General features: G+C 44.2%; 1 protein-coding gene across 2 annotated transcripts in view; it reads right to left on the reverse strand.

The window, feature by feature from the left end:
* The window catches only part of LOC123990662 (transcription regulator protein BACH2-like), a 118,188-nt gene that overhangs the window by 42,273 nt on the left and 51,600 nt on the right, over positions 1-24,315 (reverse strand). Inside the window, exons 1-2 of one of the 2 annotated variants that reach the window (XM_046291390.1) lie at positions 19,336-19,987; positions 6,879-7,133 (exon numbers count right to left, since the gene is read on the reverse strand). In XM_046291390.1, the coding sequence (XP_046147346.1) occupies positions 6,879-7,121 (243 nt within the window). In that variant the 5' untranslated portion in view covers positions 7,122-7,133; positions 19,336-19,987. Of the gene's footprint in view, positions 1-6,878; positions 7,134-19,335; positions 19,988-24,315 lie in introns of those variants that run through there. The other variant, XM_046291389.1, reaches the window with a different exon arrangement.

A 24,315-nucleotide genomic window follows, 5' to 3' on the forward strand; every position in this document is an offset into this window, starting at 1 on the left:
GACATTTCCATAGGCTACCGTGTTGACATTCCCATAGGCTACTGTACTGACATTACCATAGGCTACTGTCCTGACATTTCCATAGGCAACTGTACTGACATTACCATAGGCTACTGTACTGACATTACCATAGGCTACCCTATTGACATTCCCATAGGCAACTGTACTGACATTACCATAGGCTACCATCCTGACATTACCATAGGCTACCGTCTTGACATTCCCATAGGCTACCGTGTTGACATTCCCATAGGCTACCATCCTGACATTACCATAGGCTACCGTCTTGACATTCCCATAGGAAACTGTACTGACATTACCATAGGCTACCATCCTGACATTACCATAAGCTACCGTTCTGACATTACCATAGGCTACCGTACTAACATTACCATAGGCTACTGTACTGACATTACCATAGGCTACCGTCTTGACATTCCCATAGGCAACTGTACTGACATTACCATAGGCTATTGTCCAGACATTACCATAGGCTACCATCCTGACATTACCATAGGCTACCGTTCTGACATTACCATAGGCTACTGTCCTGACATTACCATAGGCTACCGTGTTGACATTCCCATAGGCAACTGTACTGACATTACCATAGGCTACCATCCTGACATTGCCATAGGCTACCGTTCTGACATTCCCATAGGCTACCATCTTGACATTACCATAGGCTACTGTCCTGACATTACCATAGGCTACTGTCCTGACATTACCATAGGCTACCATCTTGACATAACCATAGGCTACTGTCCTGACATTACCATAGGCTACTGTCCTGACATTACCATAGACTACCATCTTGACATTACCATAGGCTACTGTACTGACATTACCATAGGCAACTGTACTGACATTACCATAGGCTACCCTCCTGACATTACCATAGGCTACCATCTTGACATTACCATAGGCTACTGTCCTGACATTACCATAGACTACCATCTTGACATTACCATAGGCTACTGTACTGATATTCCCATAGGCTACTGTACTGACATTCCCATAGGCTACTGTCCTGACATAACCATAGGCTACTGTTCTGATATTACCATAGGCTACTGTCCTGACATTACCATAGGCTACTGTCCTGACATTACCATAGGCTACCATCTTGACATAACCATAGGCTACTGTCCTGACATAACCATAGGCTACTGTCCTGACATTACCATAGGCTACCATCTTGACATAACCATAGGCTACTGTCCTGACATTACCATAGGCTACCATCTTGACATAACCATAGGCTACTGTCCTGACATTACCATAGGCTACCATCTTGACATAACCATAGGCTACTGTCCTGACATTACCATAGGCTACCATCTTGACATAACCATAGGCTACTGTCCTGACATAACCATAGGCTACTGTCCTGACATTACCATAGACTACCATCTTGACATTACCATAGGCTACTGTACTGACATTACCATAGGCAACTGTACTGACATTACCATAGGCTACCCTCCTGACATTACCATAGGCTACCATCTTGACATTACCATAGGCTACCGTCCTGATATTACCATAGGCTACTGTCCTGACATACCCATAGGCTACTGTACTGACATTACTGACATTCCCATAGGCTACCGTCCTGTTATTCCCATAGGCTACCGTCCTGAATTTACCATAGGCTACTGTCCTGACATACCCATAGGCTACCGTCCTGATATTCCCATAGGCTACCGTCCTGATATTACCATAGGCTACTGTCCTGACATACCCATAGGCTACTGTCCTGACATACCCATAGGCTACTGTACGGACATTCCCATAGGCTACCGTCCTGATATTACCATAGGCTACTGTCCTGACATACCCATAGGCTACTGTACTGATATTACTGATATTACAATCATGATTCAGAAGCTGGGGAGAGATTTGTAATTAGCTAGAGAAGAACGGATCAAAGAAATTATATGCTAGTTAAGGATACTATAGGCTTAGTTATCACGTTTCACATTGGATTTATTAACTGCAAAAAGGTATGAGGTGTTTCTAATTCTGTTGCTGCTCTGCACATAAGCTTTTCATAGATAGCTAGCTGAAAGGACATTCAAAGTTCCTCCATAGAAGCCACTCCTCCTAGGTATAATTCTGTGGACCTAATTCAGATAATGCATGTCATAACAAGATGCACAGCACTTCAAGCCTCCTCCTCAACCCTCTTTCACTCTCTCCCCACCAGCAAAATTTCAGTCACATCTTGCACCATAAGCTACACTTGTCTTTCCATCATGCATGTAAACAACTAGCTCGTTTGCTCTATCCACAATGATAGGGTGAAGTAATTTAATTAGTTAAATGTATAAAAACGCTGATTTCACAGGTTAAAAAAGGAACAGAAAGGAGCGATATTTTTGGGGTTTCAACTGGTTCAGAACTGTATTTTGCTGGCCAGAACAGTGGAACGGAACAACAACAAAAATAGCGCTTCTGTTCAGAACAAAACGATTGGAAAAAATGTTAGTTCCAACCCTTGCTTTTGACTAGAGCCCTATGGGTCCTGGTCAAACGTAGTGCACTATAAAGGAAATAGGGTGCCATTTGGGATACAGATATCATCCCACCAAAGGACATTAGGCTACTGTCCTGATATTACCATAGGCTACTGTCCTGACATTCACATAGGCAACTGTACTGACATTACCATAGGCTACTGTACTGACAGACTCATCATCATCATCATCAACCTGTCTCTTAGACAGAGCTATTTAATAACCACTTTACAACCCAGTTTATACAGTAAATCTAATATATTTCCCTACTTACTCAATATAATGTCTATTTAGGGACAAGAATGTTAAAAGTTCATATTCTGTTAACTCATACCCAAATAATGTTGTTTGTCCATACCATTCTCTAGTTGTGGAATGCCCACACCATTCTCTAGTTGGGGAATGTCCACACCATTCTCTAGTTGGGGAATGTCCACACCATTCTCTAGTTGGGGAATGTCCACACCATTCTCTAGTTGGGGAATGCCCACACCATTCTCTAGTTGGGGAATGTCCACACCATTCTCTAGTTGGGGAATGCCCACACCATTCTCTAGTTGGGGAATGCCCACACCATTCTCTAGTTGGGGAATGCCCACACCATTCTCTAGTTGGGGAATGCCCACACCATTCTCTAGTTGGGGAATGTCCACACCATTCTCTAGTTGGGGAATGCCCACACCATTCTCTAGTTGGGGAATGCCCACACCACTCTCTAGTTGGGGAATGTCCACACCATTCTCTAGTTGCGGAATGCCCATACCATTCTCTAGTTGGGGAATGTCCACACCATTCTCTAGTTGGGGAATGCCCACACCATTCTCTAGTTGAGGAATGCCCACACCATTCTCTAGTTGGGGAATGTCCACACCATTCTCTAGTTGGGGAATGCCCACACCATTCTCTAGTTGGGGAATGCCCACACCACTCTCTAGTTGGGGAATGTCCACACCATTCTCTAGTTGGGGAATGCCCACACCATTCTCTAGTTGGGGAATGTCCACACCATTCTCTAGTTGGGGAATGTCCACACCATTCTCTAGTTGGGGAATGTCCACACCATTCTCTAGTTGGGGAATGCCCACACCATTCTCTAGTTGGGGAATGCCCACACCATTCTCTAGTTGGGGAATGTTCACACCATTCTCTAGTTGGGGAATGCCCACACCATTCTCTAGTTGGGGAATGCCCACACCATTCTCTAGTTGGGGAATGCCCACACCATTCTCTAGTTGGGGAATGTTCACACCATTCTCTAGTTGGGGAATGCCCACACCATTCTCTAGTTGGGGAATGTCCACACCATTCTCTAGTTGGGGAATGTCCACACCATTCTCTAGTTGGGGAATGCCCACACCATTCTCTAGTTGGGGAATGCCCACACCATTCTCTAGTTGGGGAATGTCCACACCATTCTCTAGTTGGGGAATGTCCACACCATTCTCTAGTTGGGGAATGCCCACACCATTCTCTAGTTGGGGAATGCCCACACCATTCTCTAGTTGGGGAATGTCCACACCATTCTCTAGTTGGGGAATGCCCACACCATTCTCTAGTTGGGGAATGCCCACACCATTCTCTAGTTGGGGAATGTCCACACCATTCTCTAGTTGGGGAATGCCCACACCATTCTCTAGTTGGGGAATGTCCACACCATTCTCTAGTTGGGGAATGTCCACACCATTCTCTAGTTGGGGAATGTCCACACCATTCTCTAGTTGGGGAATGCCCACACCATTCTCTAGTTGGGGAATGCCCACACCATTCTCTAGTTGGGGAATGTCCACACCATTCTCTAGTTGGGGAATGTCCACACCATTCTCTAGTTGGGGAATGCCCACACCATTCTCTAGTTGGGGAATGCCCACACCATTCTCTAGTTGGGGAATGTCCACACCATTCTCTAGTTGGGGAATGCCCACACCATTCTCTAGTTGGGGAATGTCCACACCATTCTCTAGTTGGGGAATGTCCACACCATTCTCTAGTTGGGGAATGTCCACACCATTCTCTAGTTGGGGAATGCCCACACCATTCTCTAGTTGGGGAATGCCCACACCATTCTCTAGTTGGGGAATGTCCACACCATTCTCTAGTTGGGGAATGTCCACACCATTCTCTAGTTGGGGAATGCCCACACCATTCTCTAGTTGGGGAATGCCCACACCATTCTCTAGTTGGGGAATGTCCACACCATTCTCTAGTTGGGGAATGCCCACACCATTCTCTAGTTGGGGAATGCCCACACCATTCTCTAGTTGGGGAATACCCACACCACTCTCTAGTTGGGGAATGCCCACACCATTCTCTAGTTGGGGAATGCCCACACCATTCTCTAGTTGGGGAATGTCCACACCATTCTCTAGTTGGGGAATGTCCACACCATTCTCTAGTTGGGGAATGTCCACACCATTCTCTAGTTGGGGAATGCCCACACCATTCTCTAGTTGGGGAATGCCCACACCACTCTCTAGTTGGGGAATGCCCACACCATTCTCTAGTTGGGGAATGCCCACACCATTCTCTAGTTGGGGAATGCCCACACCATTCTCTAGTTGGGGAATGCCCACACCATTCTCTAGTTGGGGAATGCCCACACCATTCTCTAGTTGGGGAATGTCCACACCATTCTCTAGTTGGGGAATGTCCACACCATTCTCTAGTTGGGGAATGTCCACACCATTCTCTAGTTGGGGAATGCCCACACCATTCTCTAGTTGGGGAATGCCCACACCACTCTCTAGTTGGGGAATGCCCACACCATTCTCTAGTTGGGGAATGCCCACACCATTCTCTAGTTGGGGAATGCCCACACCATTCTCTAGTTGGGGAATGCCCACACCATTCTCTAGTTGGGGAATGCCCACACCATTCTCTAGTTGGGGAATGCCCACACCATTCTCTAGTTGGGGAATGCCCACACCATTCTCTAGTTGGGGAATGCCCACACCATTCCAACACAGAAAAGCTGCTTTTTAAGATACGTAATAAAAAAAGTTGGAAGGAAAACGATTTAACTCATTCTATAATGAATTTTAGGTCAAATTTCATAGGAATCTGGAAACATAGGACAGTTATTTTAAAGAAACGGGCTCTTTCTGAAACATGACACTTTCCACACCTGAAACACACAACCTCTCATGCATTATGCATAATGCAGAAAGAGTGACTGAAAGGGATCCTGCTTTGGTGTGTCACAGAGTAATCTCTCATGGACAGACTACGTAAACATAAATGGTGCCGTAGATCTGTCATGATACAACAAGATGGGTAAGATACCGAGCAGCATTAGTTCCGGTAAATTGTACAAATCACAATTTCGCAGGTTTAAGCGTCTTTAGAATTTCTAAAGGGGAGGGATCATTTGGCCCATAGACTTTCCTATAACTTGCAAAGAGGGAGGATGGAGCTCTTTATTAAGTTTCCGATCTGTGTTCTATCTCTTCTTTATACACATATGGACCCAGAACTTAATCGAGCATCTGACCAATTACTCAAGACTTTAGTTCTGGTTTAACCGAGAATAGTCACAGAGCCATTTCCAGGAATAACCCATAGTAACTCACTCAACACACAATGCTAATTTTACATAAGACAGGAACAAATGGATCTTTCAGGGGAGATTTCCACAGAGATGGAGTGATAGTGACTTATTTTCTAGCTATCAAAGTCTTTGGACAGACATTACATTATTAATGCATGCTAGCTCCAACCCCACACAGCTCTGGACCACACAGCCCCTTCACATGTGGTTTGTGCCCCAGTTTTGCGGGACAATTGTGTGTATGTGATGTGTGAGTGTGTGACATCAATATGTCAGTGGAGAATTGTTATCACTATGACACATCTATGGGTGGTGAGGGTTGGGGGGGTTCTGAAAGGGAGAGGCTGGAATGACAGGAGTGCTGGGAAGGGGAAGAAAAGTGTTGGCTGTGTGAGGGAGATTGCGTCAGTCACAGAGTTAAGTGCTACCTGCTACAGAGAGCTGAGGAGCTGATGAGAGCTGAGAGTGGAGGGAGAGGTGATAATTGGTAATCATGGTTCTACATGGTCTCACTAGCACCGTCGCTACAGTAGCACATCTCTCTCTCTCCTCGTCAGTTATACGACCTCACAGATTAAATTAAAACACTGTTAGGATGTCTCATATCCTCCCTGACACCATTCATCTAAACACCATCCATGGCAAAGAGAGAGTTGATATTGGACTGAGAAGTTATGAGGTGAATAATGATAAAAACAGGCTGACGATGAAACAGTCAAAGGAACCAGATTGGAGTGAATGTTGTTCTTAATACTATGTGTTATACAGTAGGTGTTATAGGGGTTAAGCACCGTTGTTATACAGTAGATACATACCTCCTCAGGTAGGCTGAGGACCAAGTCATTCTCGACCTGTACCACCAGAGCCTGCAAGAAGTATTCTGAGCAGGCGGCCAGCACGGCCCGGTGGCCACGGAACTCCTTTCCCTCCACCAGGACAGTCACATCGCACAGGATATCCTGCTTCCGCTGGTCGTTCAGGCACAGGAGTATATTGGTACAATGAACCGTCGACTCATACACGTACATGGGGGCTTCAGGCTTCTCATCCACGGACATTCCGCTCACGCCCTGGAAATAGAAGCACAACGGGGTGGAAGGGGGTGGGGGTCAGCTTTCAGATTAATGTGGCGGGTCCTGTTGGTGAGCTAGTGCATACCGCAGGGCTGACATCAGCAGGCCTCTCCACATCTCCCACGGCCCAGCCTACTTCACCAGCCCCAAACACAGTCAGCCCCATGATTGAATACATACACCATGACCAGATCAGACCGCCTCAGCTCAGCTCAGCTTTACTCTCTCAAACACCCCTTATAACCAGGAAATATACACACTCTCAAACAGCCTCAGCTCAGCTCAGCTTTACTCTCTCAAACACCACTTATAACCAGGAAATATACACACTCTCAAACCGCCTCAGCTCAGCTCAGCTTTACTCTCTCAAACACCCCTTATAACCAGGAAATATACACACTCTCAAACAGCCTCAGCTCAGCTCAGCTTTACTCTCTCAAACACCACTTATAACCAGGAAATATACACACTCTCAAACAGCCTCAGCTCAGCTCAGCTTTACTCTCTCAAACACCCCTTATAACCAGGAAATATACACACTCTCAAACCGCAACTACCTAACACATTCCCACTCATACACACCCTTGCATGCAAACACACAAGCAATAACACACATCCTCCCACATACACACACCTCCACATAGACTCCTGTTCCTGTATACAGCCCACACAGCCCCCCCCCCAACACACATCATAACGCAAACAAAAAACAGTTTGCATACCCTATGCACACGGACACTGATACAGTAGCACAACAGAACACACACTCCCTGTCTAAAAGGTGTCATCCTTTCACAGAGACAGACAGAGAAGAAGGTCCTCAGGCTCCTAATTCAAGAAGGTCGGGAGGGACTATATGAGTGTCACTCAGCACAGAATAATAAGACTCTCAAACAGGAGAAGAATGAACACCAGTCATACAAACTCGTCTCGAGCCTCCTCGCCAGCACTGGTACAAACTGTGTAAAGGAAAACAGTGTCTATACAGTTGTGTATGTTGCTTTAATCCCTCAGAAACCTGATATTTGGCTTTGGTCCTTGCAGTCAAGCGCTTCCACCCACAGTCACTTAGGCTGTACTAAAGGAAGAAAAGCATAATGTATATTTAAAAGCATTTCATCTTATCAGTGCTCCACATACACACAGTGCAGGGAGAATTAAAAGGACTGGTTCTCTCTGCAAAAAAGGATCCTTCACAACAGTGTTTCCCAACCCTGGTCCTCCAGTACCCCCAACAAAACACATTTTTATTGTAACCCTAGACAAGCACAGCTGATTCAAGTGTTAACTAATCATCAAGCCCTCAATGAGTTGCATGATGTGTGTTTGTCAAGGGCTACAATAAACCCTTGTACTGTTGGGGGCACTGGAGGACCAGGGTTGGGAAACACTGCTTTACAACACTACGACAACAACACATGTTTGTACCAATGTTCTGCCTTTATTGAGTAAGTGACTCTTAAAGGTATACTTCGGGATTTTGGCAATGAAGCCCTTTATCTACTTCCCCTGAGTCAGATGAACTCATGGATACCATTTCCATGTGTCTGCATCCTGTGGGACGGAAGTTAGAGGTAGTTTTGTGAGCTAATGCTAACTAGTGTTAGCGCAATGACTGGCATTCTATGTTATCTACTAGCATGTGTGTTACAATAAAGTCAGAAATCACGCTAATGCTAGTTAGCAACTTTTTTCGAACTGCAGGCAGAGACATAAAAAGTTTCCACGAGTTGATCTGACTTTGGGGAAGTAGATAAGGGGCTTCATTGCCAAAATCCTGAAGTATCCCTTTAAAGGTGATTCCACTGAAGAATATTGTTAATGATCATATTGCTATAGAAACCAAGTAATAAACACAGATAGAGCCTGCCGGACTTGTTTCCATCACATAATGAGTTTTCACATCCGCAGGGCTTGCTGTTCTTAGTAAATCAGAGCTGCATGACTCCATAGTTCCTTCAAAACACACATAAGAAGCTCTGTTCTGGGAACCGGCAGCACATTTCCATGAAGTCAGTGTCAGGCCAATTTTCCCCTCTGCTCAACCACTGGCGATAGATAGGAATTCAACGATGTTTCAGTTATCCTTCTGCAGATAAATCATACGGAGGCACTCTATAACTGACTCTCTTTTATGCCTGGGTTTGCTTACTTGTCAACCCCTACTTCATTCCTGGTTCTACACGTAGAACACAGATAACTTTGTGTACATGTGGTGATCAGTCACATTAAAAGGAGTGACTGGCCAGGCCATGCTTTCCTTGACTGTCAGTCACTGTGCCACATTTGGAGCAGTCCTGGCTCTCACTCAGAAAGCCGAATATAACATCAGTAAAATAGCTCTAACACACCGCCTCGCCTCAGTGGACGACGACACTACTGGTGAGAATGGAGGCTTCTCCCCCCCCTCCCCTGCTAACGGAAATGTCTCTGTTGAAAATGGAAACTCCTGTCTTGTAAATGGAAGTGGGCTGGCCGGAAAACGCACCTCAATAACTAAAGTGCAAACTATGTAGTCATCAACTACATGAGGGAGAGAGTTCTGGCCCTTACCTCTCCAGGTTTAAAAACAAACCTAATTTGATCTCACTGCTGTTACTATACCAGCCATCATTGCAGGCCCTCATATGTTTTGCTGTGGTATGATAGGGCTGGTGAGGCCATGCGGGGGGCGGTTTGTAACCACTGTCCAGACATTTACAGTGGTTTTCTGAGTGGTCGGTCCCAATTATTGTTGAGTTTTTTTATTTCCACCATTCATTTCTCAGTTGGCTTGGCAGGATAATGACCTGTCTTCCAAGAATAATGTCTCCAGATGTGGTTGCAAGGTTCATAACAATCCAAACATGCTATTTCTAACCCTGGAATGTGCGTTCGCCTTGCTTCCATTTCAGAAGTCTGTTTTGCAGCGGGGAAGGGAAAATACAGGGACGATACACACACACGCACCACAAAATAGCTGGTTATGGTCGCGTTCTGATTAGAATTGCTGAGGGATGCAAAGCTCTTTTTTTGTTTTTTTTTCAAAGTTCATTTTGTTTCTACCGCAGCTCTTTTCACTAACTGATGCAGCTATAACCTGCTTTGTGACTAACACTCCTGTACAGATCAAAAGCGTGGTAGTGTGGTGATACATTTCCGACAAACCCATCAACAGAGCTGACTCTCGGCCTAGCCACAGCTCTATTCTCCTGAAGCACCAACACTGATTAACACTAATGTGGCTGGAGAGGAGTCAGTTCTCAGCTCTTTACACATCATGGTTGTAATATTATACAGTATATAAACAAAGACATGCATACAAGCGCACACACGCACGCACGCACGCACACACACACACACACACACACACACACACACACACACACACACACACACACACACACACACACACACACACACACACACACACACACACACACACACACACACACACACACACACACACACACACACACACACACACACACAATGTGCTAATACATGTGCTAATACAATGTGTCTATACTGTACAGTAAACAAAGGAACTACTACAATCAAAGACCCATACGGTCACCATCCACCAGCCACTGGCAATACATTCACTGCAGAGGCCTTTAGGATTGCAGTTAGCTGTCACCTGCATGCACTGTATGAATGGACTCGTGGTTTGTATGTGGACCGTCTGCACCTTGACTGTAAAAGCCTTTCCTCAGTCCATTCAACTGACTGACTCCTTCACTCACTGCTGCTTAGTCACTATGTATAGTAGACCACCAGCTGAAAGGTTATAGCCTAGCCAGTAAAACCCAGTCACCTCCCCTCTCACAGGCTCAGTGGGGTTAATGGGGTCAGTGGGGTTACTCATGCACACACGCAGACAAAACAGTGGATGGTTTCAGTCACCTACAACATGGCATTATGATGCGTTTCGGCTTAGGGGGCCCTGGAGGAGAGGGGGAGTAAGAGCATCATGATGGGCTCTGTGACGTGCCCTCTCCTTCTCTCTGAGGCATGTGCAGAGAGGGGATTGACGTGAAGAGAAGGGGGAGCAGAGGGGAGAAATAAGGGGCTCCTTACCAACAGCACCTGGTTTCTCTCTCTCTCTCTCTCTCTCTCTCTCTCTCTCTCTCTCTCTCTCTCTCTCTCTCTCTCTCTCTCTCTCTCTCTCTCTCTCTCTCTCTCGTTCTCTTTCTCGCTCCCTCTCTCCCTCTCTCCCTCTCTCCCTCTCTCCCTCTCTCCCTCTCTCCCTCTCTCCCTCTCCCTCTCCCTCTCCCTTTCTCTCCCTCTCCCTTTCTCTCCCCCTCTCTCAGTGCGGAACAAAACAAAGCCAAACGCGCCACACTCATGACAGCAGAAAGGTCACATAACTCAGAAACAGGGCATCATCTACCAGGGACCAAACCCCCTTCCCACATGTACATCCTGGATGCCATGACAAAGCACTCCTCCTCAGACATACACGCCTTTCTCTCTACAGCCATTTTCACAGAGTACAGGATGATGTGAGGTACCGTAACAGACAACACAATGGAAAATTAGAGACTGTTCTCATGCCTGAAGTCTGTAACTACTCTGAGGATGTGTATGACTTTAATTCTAACATAGTTTCTAATCAGAAAATCTGAACCACTCTCTCTCTCTATGATGGCATTTGCTGGAAGTAAACAAGCCATGTCTGCTGCTGTAATACTATTAGGATTGTGTCACAAATAGCACCCTATTCCCTTAATAGTACACTACTTTTGACCACTTTTGACCAGGGCGCGTAGGGTGCCATTTGGGACGCACACCAAGTCACCTGAGCAGTATGTATTGAATACTAGCAAGACTACGAGTAATGGGAGAGAACATTGCGTTACTGTGTAGTGTGTACCAGTAGGACAGGAGGCCTGATGCCAGATGCCTGTAACTACTCCGAGGATGAGCATGACTTTAATTGTAAATTACCAAATTAAGTAGCTAGCGATAACAAATGTGCTTGGGGAGGTAATGTCAAACAGGCAGCTAAGGCAGTCAATGTCAAACATGGCTTTAAAGGTGATAAAACTACTAATTGAAAAAATGTCTGCCTGGGGGAAATAGATAACCCCTGCCAATATACCATAAACATCGCCCATCCTATGACTGACAGACAAACAGACGGAAAGACAAACATGTGCGGGCCCCATTGCCTGCTGTATGTTCCTATAAATGCCTACATTCATCTTTGTACTTTCTCTAAAATGAGGGAGCAGAGCCCTCCACTCACCCTCAACATGAAAGTCAACCCAGATGACTATTCCCATCCTCATCTCAATGGTCTCAGGCTCCTGCATGCTTCTCTTCATGCAGATCTCTCCCTCCCACAGGACATTAGAGAATTCTGCTTATTCAACCACCTGGAGGGCTCCGTGTGTAATTGTTCAACTGTTTCAAGTCATGTATTGGAATGAAAACGACGACGTAGTAATCCATGTAGTCTGTGTTCTCTTGGCCATCAAGGTCATTATTTCCTCAGCCTGTTAAGGGTTTTGGTGTGGGGCTTTAGGTAAGTTAATTGTAGTAGATTAATGAAATCAAATCACTGAGAGGCGCAGACAGACAGACACCTGAGAGGGCTGGGCAGAGAGCTGTTAAGTTGGTGACAGCATCTGAACAGATGTGTTTCCCTAATATAGAAATCAATAATACAAAGGTATATTGGGCTTCATCTGCTTGCTATTTGGGTTTTTAGGCAATGTTTCTGTATAAGCACATTAATGACATTTGCTGATGTAAAAAGGGCTTTATAAATATATTTGATTAGATATTAAATAACAGACAGTAGTTTAAGTGAGCACATAGGTGACATTGATAGTTGGCAATATTAATATAATTTTTTACTCGTGAAATTATATTGTAGGATAATTTACACAAGAGAATTTACACTGAATCTATGATGCATTAAGTAATAGAGGTCACAACATGTCGAGATCGTTGTGGTAGAACTTGACTGGCCTGCACAGAGCCCTGTCCTCAACCCCATCGAACACCTTTCGGATTAATTGGAGCACCGACTGCGAGCCAGGCCTAATAGCCCAACATCAGTGCCCGACCTCACTAATGTTCTTGTGGCTGAACGGAAGCAATTCCCCGCAGCAACATTCCAACATCTAGTGGAAAGCCTTCACAGAAGAGTGGAGGCTGTTATAGCAGCAAAGGTGGGACCAACATTAATGCCCATGATTTTGGAATAAGATGTTCGATGACCAGGTCTCTTTTGGTCATGTAGTGTATGTATTGAACAGTGGGGGCTCCTCAGAGGAGGAATGGGAGGACCATCCTCCTCAGTGAATATAATTTTTTTAAATAGTGAAACATTGAAAAAAAATATCATTTTTAGATAAAACTATACTAAATATGTAACCAAATAATTGATTAAAACACACTGTTTTCCAATGAAGGTCTACAGTAGCCTCAACAGCACTCTGTAGGGTAGCACCATGGTGTAGACGGAGGACAGCTAGCTTCTGTCCTCCTCTTGGTACATTGGCTTCAATACAAAACCTAGGAGGTTCATGGTTCTCACCCCCTTCCAAAGACTGAAACAATAATTATGACAACTTCTGGAGGATGTATTCCAACCTGTCAGAGCTCTTGCAGCATGAACTGACATGTTGTCTACACAATCAGAGGACCAATGAATCTAGTACTGAAATCTACAGCTAGCTAGCACTGCAGTGCATACAATGTGGTGAGTAGTTGACTCAAAGAGAGAGAAAGACAATAGCTGAACTGTTTTGAACAAATTCATGTTCCACAAAAATTAAGGAGAAGCAAGAGAGAGGGAGATAACTATATTTCATAATTTTTTCCCAGTTTCACTTACTTAGCTAGCAAATGCAGCTATCTACTTTAGCCTACTCAAACAACTCAAACATATGCTATGTTAGCTAGCTGGCTACAGTATGACTATCCAACACTGGAACTCTTCCAAGTCAAGGTAAGCTTTTAGTTTGACTAATTTATTGCCACCGGAACATGCCTGTAAAACTGCTCAACTGCTTACTGACTGTACACTGTACTGCATGATTTGAGTGGGTTTACTAACACATTAGTTCTGTTAGCTATGTTGACTATGATGTTACTTTATCTAATATGATGACAACAATGTAGGCTATGTGTAGCGGTTAGCGGTTATGATATGGTTTGGCTTGGAAAGGTTTTTTCACCTGGTCGCAGACAGCTGATGTGTTGTGCATTGAAGTCCACAAGCAAAGGAAAAGGTGAAAGGAGGAGCGCGTAGATGTTAGAAGGAATACAATGTGGCTGCTATGAAAGTGAACTGTGTTTACGCGTGATCAGGGGTGTATTCATTCTGCCGATTCCATTGAAAAATGTTTCTTAAACAGAAGCAAACAGAACGAAACAGGGATAAACATACCTGAATTTGTCCAATAGAAACTCATGTTTGCAACTGCTGGACTGATGATTACACCTAGATCAGTTAGATGCAGACAAGAGTGTGCAAAGCTGTATTGAATGTGTCACTGTCTATGTGTATGAGTCTGGCCCCTTCAATTGTTGCTCTCGACCTGTGTGCACCGACGTTGTATACATTAATTCATAGACTAGGTTGTAGCAAACCTCATGATGGGTATAGGGAGAATTAAAGTATCATGTAGTAGCCTAAACATATAGCTGGTCCATTGAACTAGGAGAATGGAATATAAAGGGCAGTCATCCAATATACTGAAATAAAAATAAGGAAATGCTCATAAGAAAAATGAGCGTCCTCTCTCATCTTAAATGGAATCGACCACCACTGGTAAAGAAGGGGTGGCTATGAGAAGACAATGTATAGCTGTATTTAACTCTGGGTCTCCTCAGGCCACAGAGAAGGGTTGCAGAGGTGTCAGACAGACACAGAGACAAGTCAGGCTATACCGGTGTTCATTAAAGCCCAACTCAATCAACAAATGTACCCAGAGCCTTTTCACCCAGATAGAGATCAATATTATGTCACTACGCCTCGATCCCATGCAAAAGCAAAAACAGCAAATTATTATCTTTCAACCAGTAGGCTGCCAGCACTTGAAACATTAATGTAAGGGATTCAGTTAGATGCCGGGAGTGTGCCATGTTCACACATGAAAATGTAACGTTGCTTTTCAATGGATGAGAGCCTGAAACGAGTAGATCCTGTTTTCCTGTTTAAGGCAGGTGTGACCTACAGTGTTACTCAGACTTGGTTAGGGCAGGTGTGGCCTAAAGTGTAACTCAGACCTGGTTATGGTAGGTGTGACCTACAGTGTTACTCAGACCTGGTTATGGTAGGTGCGACCTACAGTGTTACTCAGACCTGGTTAGGACAGGTGTGGCCTACAGTGTTACTCAGACCTGGTTATGGTAGGTGTGACCTACAGTGTTACTCAGACCTGGTTAGGACAGGTGTGGCCTACAGTGTAACTCAGACCTGGTTATGGTAGGTGTGGTACACAGTGTAACTCAGACCTGGTTAGGACAGGTGTGGCCTACAGTGTTACTCAGACCTGGCTATGGTAGGTGTGACCTACAGTGTTACTCAGAACTGGTTAGGGTAGGTGTGGCCTACAGTGTTACTCAGACCTGGTTAGGGCAGGTGTGGCCTACAGTGTTACTCAGACCTGGTTATGGTAGGTGTGACCTACAGTGTTACTCAGACCTGGTTATGGTAGGTGTGGCCTACAGTGTTACTCAGACCTGGTTATGGTAGGTGTGGTACACAGTGTAACTCAGACCTGGTTATGGTAGGTGTGGTACACAGTGTAACTCAGACCTGGTTAGGACAGGTGAAGGCCTACAGTGTAACTCAGACCTGGTTATGGTAGGTGTGGTACACAGTGTAACTCAGACCTGGTTAGGACAGGTGTGGCCTACAGTGTAACTCAGACCTGGTTATGGTAGGTGTGGTACACAGTGTAACTCAGACCTGGTTAGGACAGGTGTTGCCTACAGTGTAACTCAGACCTGGTTATGGTAGGTGTGGTACACAGTGTAACTCAGACCTGGTTAGGTTAGTGTAACAGGTTTATGAAGGTAACTCTGGTTAGGACAGGTGAAGGCCTACAGTGTAACTCAGACCTGGTTATGGTAGGTGTGGTACACAGTGTAACTCAGACCTGGTTATGGTAGGTGATATTGTCACGGCCGTTGAAAGAAGAGGACCAAGGTGCAGCGTGGTGGGCATACATATTCCTTTATTTATATGTCGCCGACAAAAAAATTAACAAACCAAAACAACTGTGAAGCTAAAGGGCTATGTGCCACAAACAAAGTTAACTTCCCACAAAGACAGGTGGGGAAAAGGGCTACCTAAGTATGGTTCTCAATCAGAGACACCGATAGACAGCTGTCCCTGATTGAGAACCCTACCCGGCCAAAACATAGAAATACAAATAATAGAACTAAAGAACATAGAACACCCACCCCAAATCACGCCCTGACCAAACCAAAATGAGACATAAAAAGGCTCTCTAAGGTTAGGGCGTGACAGGTACACAGTGTTACTCTCTAAGCTTTATCTTCCTGACTGATGTCTTGAGATGTTGCTTCAATATATCCACATACTTTTCCTTCTCATGATGCCATCTATTTTGTGAAGTGCACCAGTCCCTCCTGCAGTAAAGCACCCTCACAACATGATGCTGCCATCCCCGTGTTTCACGGTTGGGATGGTGTTCTTCGGCTTGCAAGCCTCCCCCTTTTTCCTCCAATCGTAACGATGGTCATTATGGCCAAACAGTTCTATTTTTGTTTTATCACACCAGAGCACATTTCTCCAAACAGTATGATCTTTGCCTCCATGTGCAGTTGCAAACCGTAGTCTGGCTTTTTTATGGCGGCTTTGGAGCAGTGGCTTCTTCCTTGCTTCGCGGTCTTTCAGGTTTTGTCGATATAGGACTCGTTTTTTACTGTGGATATAGATACTTTTGTACCTGTTTCCTCCAGCATCTTGACAATTTCCTTCCGACTTCAACTGTAAATGAGCATTTCCCAATCTGACAATGGTAGCCTACCCTTTGGGCTTTACATTGGAGATTTGCAAGTTTTCCATGGTTCTAGGATGATTTTTATTATGCAAAAATTGCTCCTTCATTTCCTGGTTGCTAAAATTGTAATAGTTTGTCTAATTTCAGTTTATGTGACAAAACAAGCAACTATACTGAAGAAAATCATTGTACCATCTAAACAGGTGTGAAATACATTTTCCATAATCCAAAATATTGTATTTTCAGCTGTTTGAAGCTGGTGTACAAAACCGAAAGTAAAAGATGCAAAAATGAAACTTGAGAGGGAAGCATAGAAATAGCCAACGTTGAACAGATCTACCATTTCTTAGACCTGCTTTCAATGAGAATGACAGATCTATAACTTACATTTCTATGTGAATTTGGTCGGTTCGCCCAAAAAGTTACATATTGCAGCTTTAGGTAATTTTGAAGCCAAATAAGCCAGCTCACTGAAAAGACTCGGAATGCCCATCACTATTGCAGAGCCAACGCTCAAACTCTTGCCTGCTGACCAAAGAGGAATGGGATCCGCTCTGTTTCTGGTGGTTGGGAAGGAGGGAAGAAAGAAGAGAGAGGGAAGGAGGAGAGAGAGCAGGAGATCTCATCTGATTTTGCACACTGCCGTAGCACTGGGGGACTTGTTTAGTAACACCATTAAGAGATCTGTACAATTCAACTTGTTAACAACTAAGGTAGTTCATGTCTTATAGAGGCAGTTAGAGGGCTATAACCTTCAGCATGTGAATCAATACTAAGAACACCATAGGGATTCACCATCTAAGAGAAAACAATTAGTGAAAAGTACAATAGTATAGTCTGTTTAAATTATCAATGGCAACGGTTAGCCAGATTAAAGTAGGCTAAAATGCTGACGTATTGCTGTGAAACATGAGGGTGGTCATGCAGGCTGTTGTGCTCCTTACACATGTATCTAGCAGAGTAGTTATTACATATGCTCCACATCAGAGACCTCACTCATCAGTCATCACTAACTGCTGATTGAAATGAAGCATACATCGTACTGTATGCAGATGTAGGATCTTAATTTGAGCCAGTTTGCTACAGCAGGAAAATAATCGTGCAGCAACAGGAAATGTAAATTATTATGTGGATTATAATTAATGGTGTTACCTACAGAGAAAAATGACTCTCCTTGAGAGTATCAAATTAATTCTAATGATGATGGAGAATCAAATCAGAGCTCATTAATTCCATCGCACAGGGCTTTAGTCAAATGAGTGTGTCAACGCAAGCAGTAACAACTAACAAGATGTTTTGAAGCAGTCTCTCATTTAGACCAAGATGTAATGAGGTTGGATCGATCACTCAGCTTTAAATGGCTTTAATCGCAGAATCTACTTTACGACAGTGCTGAGACAACAACTATGTGGCTTGCCAACAAATAACAACACAGAAAACCACTTCCTGACAGAAATGCACCTTATGAAGCTCATGCCTGGAAACACAATATAGACAAACGTGCTCGTATTACCTCAGATGGATTTCTCAACTGGGCCAGTCATTCTGTAACTCTCCTTCTCACTCGGGTAAATTCATTGTCTCGCTATCTGTTGCTGAGTACTGAGTACATCTGTGCATATGTGAGTGTGTGTATGATGTGTTTGTGTGTGTTTCACTATGCGTGTGTGTGAGTGTGACGGCATACCACAGTATTTTAGGCCTCTTTCTGCTTAAGCTGCAGCTTGCATGAATCATGATTTCCCACATTGTAGGTCAGAAAGTAGGATGAGTCATAACACTGTCTTATATGGTAACATACTTGTGACGTGAGTTACCTGTGGACCTGGGCTATCTGGTCCGCATGGACACAAATGTAAATAATGTTCCCAGTTGCATCATATTCTGTGTCAACTATCAAATTGACACTGTGATCACACTATAGAGTCTAGAGAAACAGAGTAGAGACCTTAGAGCTTTGAGATTGTCATGAAAAGCGCTATAGAAATGTAATACATTATTATTATTATTATTAACTGCTTATTTCTGAGCTGGAAATTTAAAACAAAAAATATATTTTGATGGTAGATGAGGCAATGGCTGTCTTCAAGAAGGATACGGTAATCCCCTACATCCAGATACCGGAATTTTACCTAGCAACTTGATGTTATTTACATGGTAAAAATGTAATAAGTGCAGAGTACATTCTTTTGTGTGTCTAATCTTGGAGAGTATCACAAACTACTAACCTTAATTTCTGCACCTCAAGCAAATTCCTCTCACGTCTCCCTTGTATCGATGTTTAAAAGCCCTTCCTCCTCCTGAGATCAGTTCAATCATTACAGAACCCTTTCTGCAGAAGCTCAACAACCACAGGCACCTGGGCCAAATCAACCACAGAAAAACTCTGACGTGAGCAAAACACCCACTTCTTCACATCACATTGCCTGAAACAAGCAAAACACCCACACCATCACACCAGCTTGGCCTGAAACAAGCAAAACACCCTCACCATCACATCGGCTTGGCCTGAAACATGCAAACACTCACACCATCACATCAACTTCACCTGAAACAAGCAAAACACCCTCACCATCACATCGGCTTGGCCTGAAACATGCAAACACTCACACCATCACATCAGCTTCATCTGAAACAAGCAAAACACCCTCACCATCACATCAGCTTGGCCTGAAACAAGCAAAACACCCACACCATCACATCACATTGCCTGAAACAAGCAAAACACCCACACCATCACATCAGCTTGGTCTGAAACAAGCAAAACACCACTCACCATCAAATTACATGAACAAGCAAAACACCCTCACCATCACATCGGCTTGGCCTGAAACATGCAAACACTCACACCATCACATCAGCTTGATCTGAAACAAGCAAAACACCCTCACCACCACATCAGCTTGGCCTGAAACAAGCAAAACACCCACACCATCACATCACATTGCCTGAAACAAGCAAAACACCCACACCATCACATCAGCTTGGTCTGAAACAAGCAAAACACCACTCACCATCAAATTACATGAACAAGCAAAACACCCTCACCATCACATCGCATTGCCTGAAACAAGCAAAACACCCACACCATCCCATCAGCTTGGTCTGAAACAAGCAAAACACCCTCACCATCACATCAGCTTGGCCTGAAACAAGCAAAACACCCTCGCCATCACATCAGCTTGGCCTGAAACAAGCAAAACACCCACACCATCACATCACATTGCCTGAAACAAGCAAAACACCCACACCATCACATCAGCTTGGCCTTAAACAAGCAAAACACCCTCACCATCACATCACATTACCTGAAACAAGCAAAACACCACTCACCATCACATCACATGTACAAGCAAAACACCCTCACCATCACATCAGCTTGGTCTGAAACAAGCAAAACACCCTCACCATCACATCGGATTGGCCTGAAACATGTAAACACTCACACCATCACATCAGCTTGATCTGAAACAAGCAAAACACCCTCACATCACATTGCCTGAAAGAAGCAAAACACCCACACCATCACATCAGCTTGGTCTGAAACAAGCAAAACACCCTCACCATCACATCAGCTTGGTCTGAAACAAGCAAAACACCCTCGCCATCACATCAACTTCACCTGAAACAAGCAAAACACCCTCACCATCACATCGGCTTGGCCTGAAACATGCAAACACTCACACCATCACATCAGCTTGATCTGAAACAAGCAAAACACCCACACCATCACATCAGCTTGGTCTGAAACAAGCAAAACACCCTAGCCATCACATCAACTTCACCTGAAACAAGCAAAACACCCTCACCATCACATCGGCTTGGCCTGAAACATGCAAACACTCACACCATTACATCAATTTCACCTGAAACAAGCAAAACACCCTCACCATCACATCGGCTTGGCCTGAAACATGCAAACACTCACACCATCACATCAGCTTGATCTGAAACAAGCAAAACACCCTCACCATCACATCAGCTTGGTCTGAAACAAGCAAAACACCACTCACCATCAAATTACATGAACAAGCAAAACACCCTCACCATCACATTGCATTGCCTGAAACAAGCAAAACACCCACACCATCACATCAGCTTGGTCTGAAACAAGCAAAAAACCCTCAGCTTGGTCTGAAACAAGCAAAACACCATCTCACCATCACATCAGCTTGGCCTGAAACAAACACACACCACACCATCACATCATCACATCAGCAAAACACCACCCTCGCCATCACATCAACTTCACCTGAAACAAGCAAAACACCCTCACCATCACATCAGCTTGGCCTGAAACAAGCAAAACACCCACACCATCACATCAGCTTGGTCTGAAACAAGCAAAACACCCTCGCCATCACATCAACTTCACCTGAAACAAGCAAAACACCCTCACCATCACATTGGCTTGGCCTGAAACATGCAAACACTCACACCATCACATCAGCTTGATCTGAAACAAGCAAAACACCCACACCATCACATCAGCTTGGTCTGAAACAAGCAAAACACCCTAGCCATCACATCAACTTCACCTGAAACAAACAAAACACCCTCACCATCACATCGGCTTGGCCTGAAACATGCAAACACTCACACCATCACATCACATTGCCTGAAACAAGCAAAACACCCACACCATCACATCAGCTTGGTCGGAAATAAGCAAAACACCCACACCATTGCATCACATTGCCTGAAACAAGCAAAACACCCACACCATCACATCAGCTTTGTCTGAAACAAGCAAACCACCCACACCATCACATCAGCTTGGTCTGAAACAAGCAAACCACCCACACCATCACATCAGCTTGGTCTGAAAAAAAACTGCCAAAAGGGAGATACAGTAGTTGGGGGTATTTCAGATGAATCTGGTTACCGCAAGGAATTTGAGCGTTGCCACTAGAACCAGAGCTGTGTGGTGATTGTTGAATGGGCGGCTGGGCGCATGTGCTAATTAAGCCTGGTGATTGGCAGACCATGGGGCTGCTGGGAGGAGTGTGTCCGAGGTGGGATTATTCCCTGAATTATTAATGGGGGGGGGGTACTAGGGGGTTATGGGTAGTGTTGGAGAGGAGCCCGGTGGAGGGATTTACACAAAACACCAAAAAAATCCACCAGAGACAAACAAATATATAATATGAAAATGTTGATGAGATATTTGGCAATTAAATAAAACTTCACCTACTAATGGAAAAAAACAACAACAACAACCTGCAAATGGAAACTCTTCTCACAGGAAGGAGGTGACACACAGAACCACCCACGAGAAGCCTTCAAAGGCTGAGGGTGTCGTTCAGTGTGTGTGGTGTGAACATGTATGTGTGAGTGCGTTGGAGGGCATTCATTCGTTGATATAGAAGTGAAAAAGCAGCTTTTCACAGCACCCTTGAAGGTGTGATATCTAGCGATCTAGCGTTGTAAGAATAGATACAAGTGCTCTCTCTCAGTTGTAGCGTGTGCATGGATGTGTGAACTAGAAAGCACAGACATGTTCAAGATCCCCAGCAGAGATCAGAAAGAGACGCTACCAAGCTATTTTTATTTATTTATGATTATTTTTTATTAAACCATAAGGCAGAGATGAAAGGCTTCATTCAGGGTGATGACTGATTGTAATTCATCTACGTTGAGCATAAATAAATAATACGTTTCTCTGAGAAATCAGAGCTGAAGACAAAGATTGCATCTCAAATGGCACCCTATTCCCCATGTAGTGCACTACTTTTGACCAGAGCCCTATGTTATACATTACATAGGGAATAGGGTAACATTTGAGACAGACAAAAGCTCCACCATGGTGAAAAAAATTCACATGACAATCCTTCCTGTTTCTATGGTTATTTACAGTTGTCTTGTTATGCCCCATTAACCCCAGTTCTTACAAGAAGCAATATTATACACTTGGAAGTAAGAGAGCCATACTGTACGGATTGTCCATTCTCCAAAATGTGAAGGCTATCACTCATTCATTATGTTTTTATATATAGATTCATTAATGAAGACCTTAGTTATTGCTTTTGAACCACAGTTTCAGTTTTGAAATGTGAATGGGATGGTCAGATATTCCTTTTTTTTTTACATTGACACCCTGCAGTATTTCCTCTTTAAACTCAACAGCTGCAAAATGTGTTCCTTAAAATCAAATTGACAAGAAGATGAATAAAGGAAACATGGTTATACTAATATACTAATGCCAATTGAATGATAAAGAATGACAGATCCACCATAGACAACTACAGCAGACTGGACTGGATAATCTGTCTAGAGTTTCCATATAACTGTCTCACACATAGCCTCACTCCCTCTACTATGCTATAAGGTCACATAAATGGATGTAATGTAGTGTGTCACTAAGGTTGTCTAGGGATACACTGTCTGCCTGCACACGCTGCTGTCAGTTCATGACTTGCACTGTGGCTGGCTATGGTGAGGGGGTTGCAGTACGTTCACACATATCAACACATGAAGTGTCCCGGGTCCTGGCCCAGCTGAGGGGACCTTGCTCACATTACACAGACACAGAGTGACTGTCTGCCAGTGCCCATACCAGGTCAGATGACCTCCTGGCAGAAACACTGACAGGAGTGTAAGAGAGCTATTCTGGGAGCTGAGGTGAGGCTGCAACACATGTGAATGTATGTGACTGGGGATAATGAGTCTGCATGTGCACACTAAGACAAGCAGAAGAGTAGGTTAGATTAAATGTTGTGAAATTAATGCCATACAGATCATGAACAAATCCTCTAATAATAAATGATACCACTCACCACTCATCATACACACAAGTCAAGTGATGTATTATTTCATATGCAACATCTTCGTGATTTGGCCTCCTACAGTGGTGACTCGACTAGTAACACCACTTCCTATGGAATCCCCATACCTTAGACCAGTGGCTCCCAATCAGGGGTACTTGGACCTCTGGGGGTACGTGACTCATGAGACCATAGGTCTACTGGTAAAATGCACATGAGAGGGTACTTCAGGGGTACTCCGGGCAGAGCAACATTCAGCTGGTGGTACAGCAACCGAAAAAGGTTGGGAACCACTGTCTTAGACAGTCATGATAAGGTCAATGAGGGGCTGACACAGAACAGTCAACAAGTTGGAGCAACCCAGACGTGATCAGTCAGAGAAGGAGATAGGAGGTGTACGTAAGACAACCCATGTGTGTCTGAAATACATTGAGAGGGCACGAA

This window comes from Oncorhynchus gorbuscha, linkage group LG12, assembly GCF_021184085.1.
Source record: "Oncorhynchus gorbuscha isolate QuinsamMale2020 ecotype Even-year linkage group LG12, OgorEven_v1.0, whole genome shotgun sequence".
NCBI classification, from domain to species: Eukaryota; Metazoa; Chordata; class Actinopteri; order Salmoniformes; family Salmonidae; genus Oncorhynchus; species Oncorhynchus gorbuscha.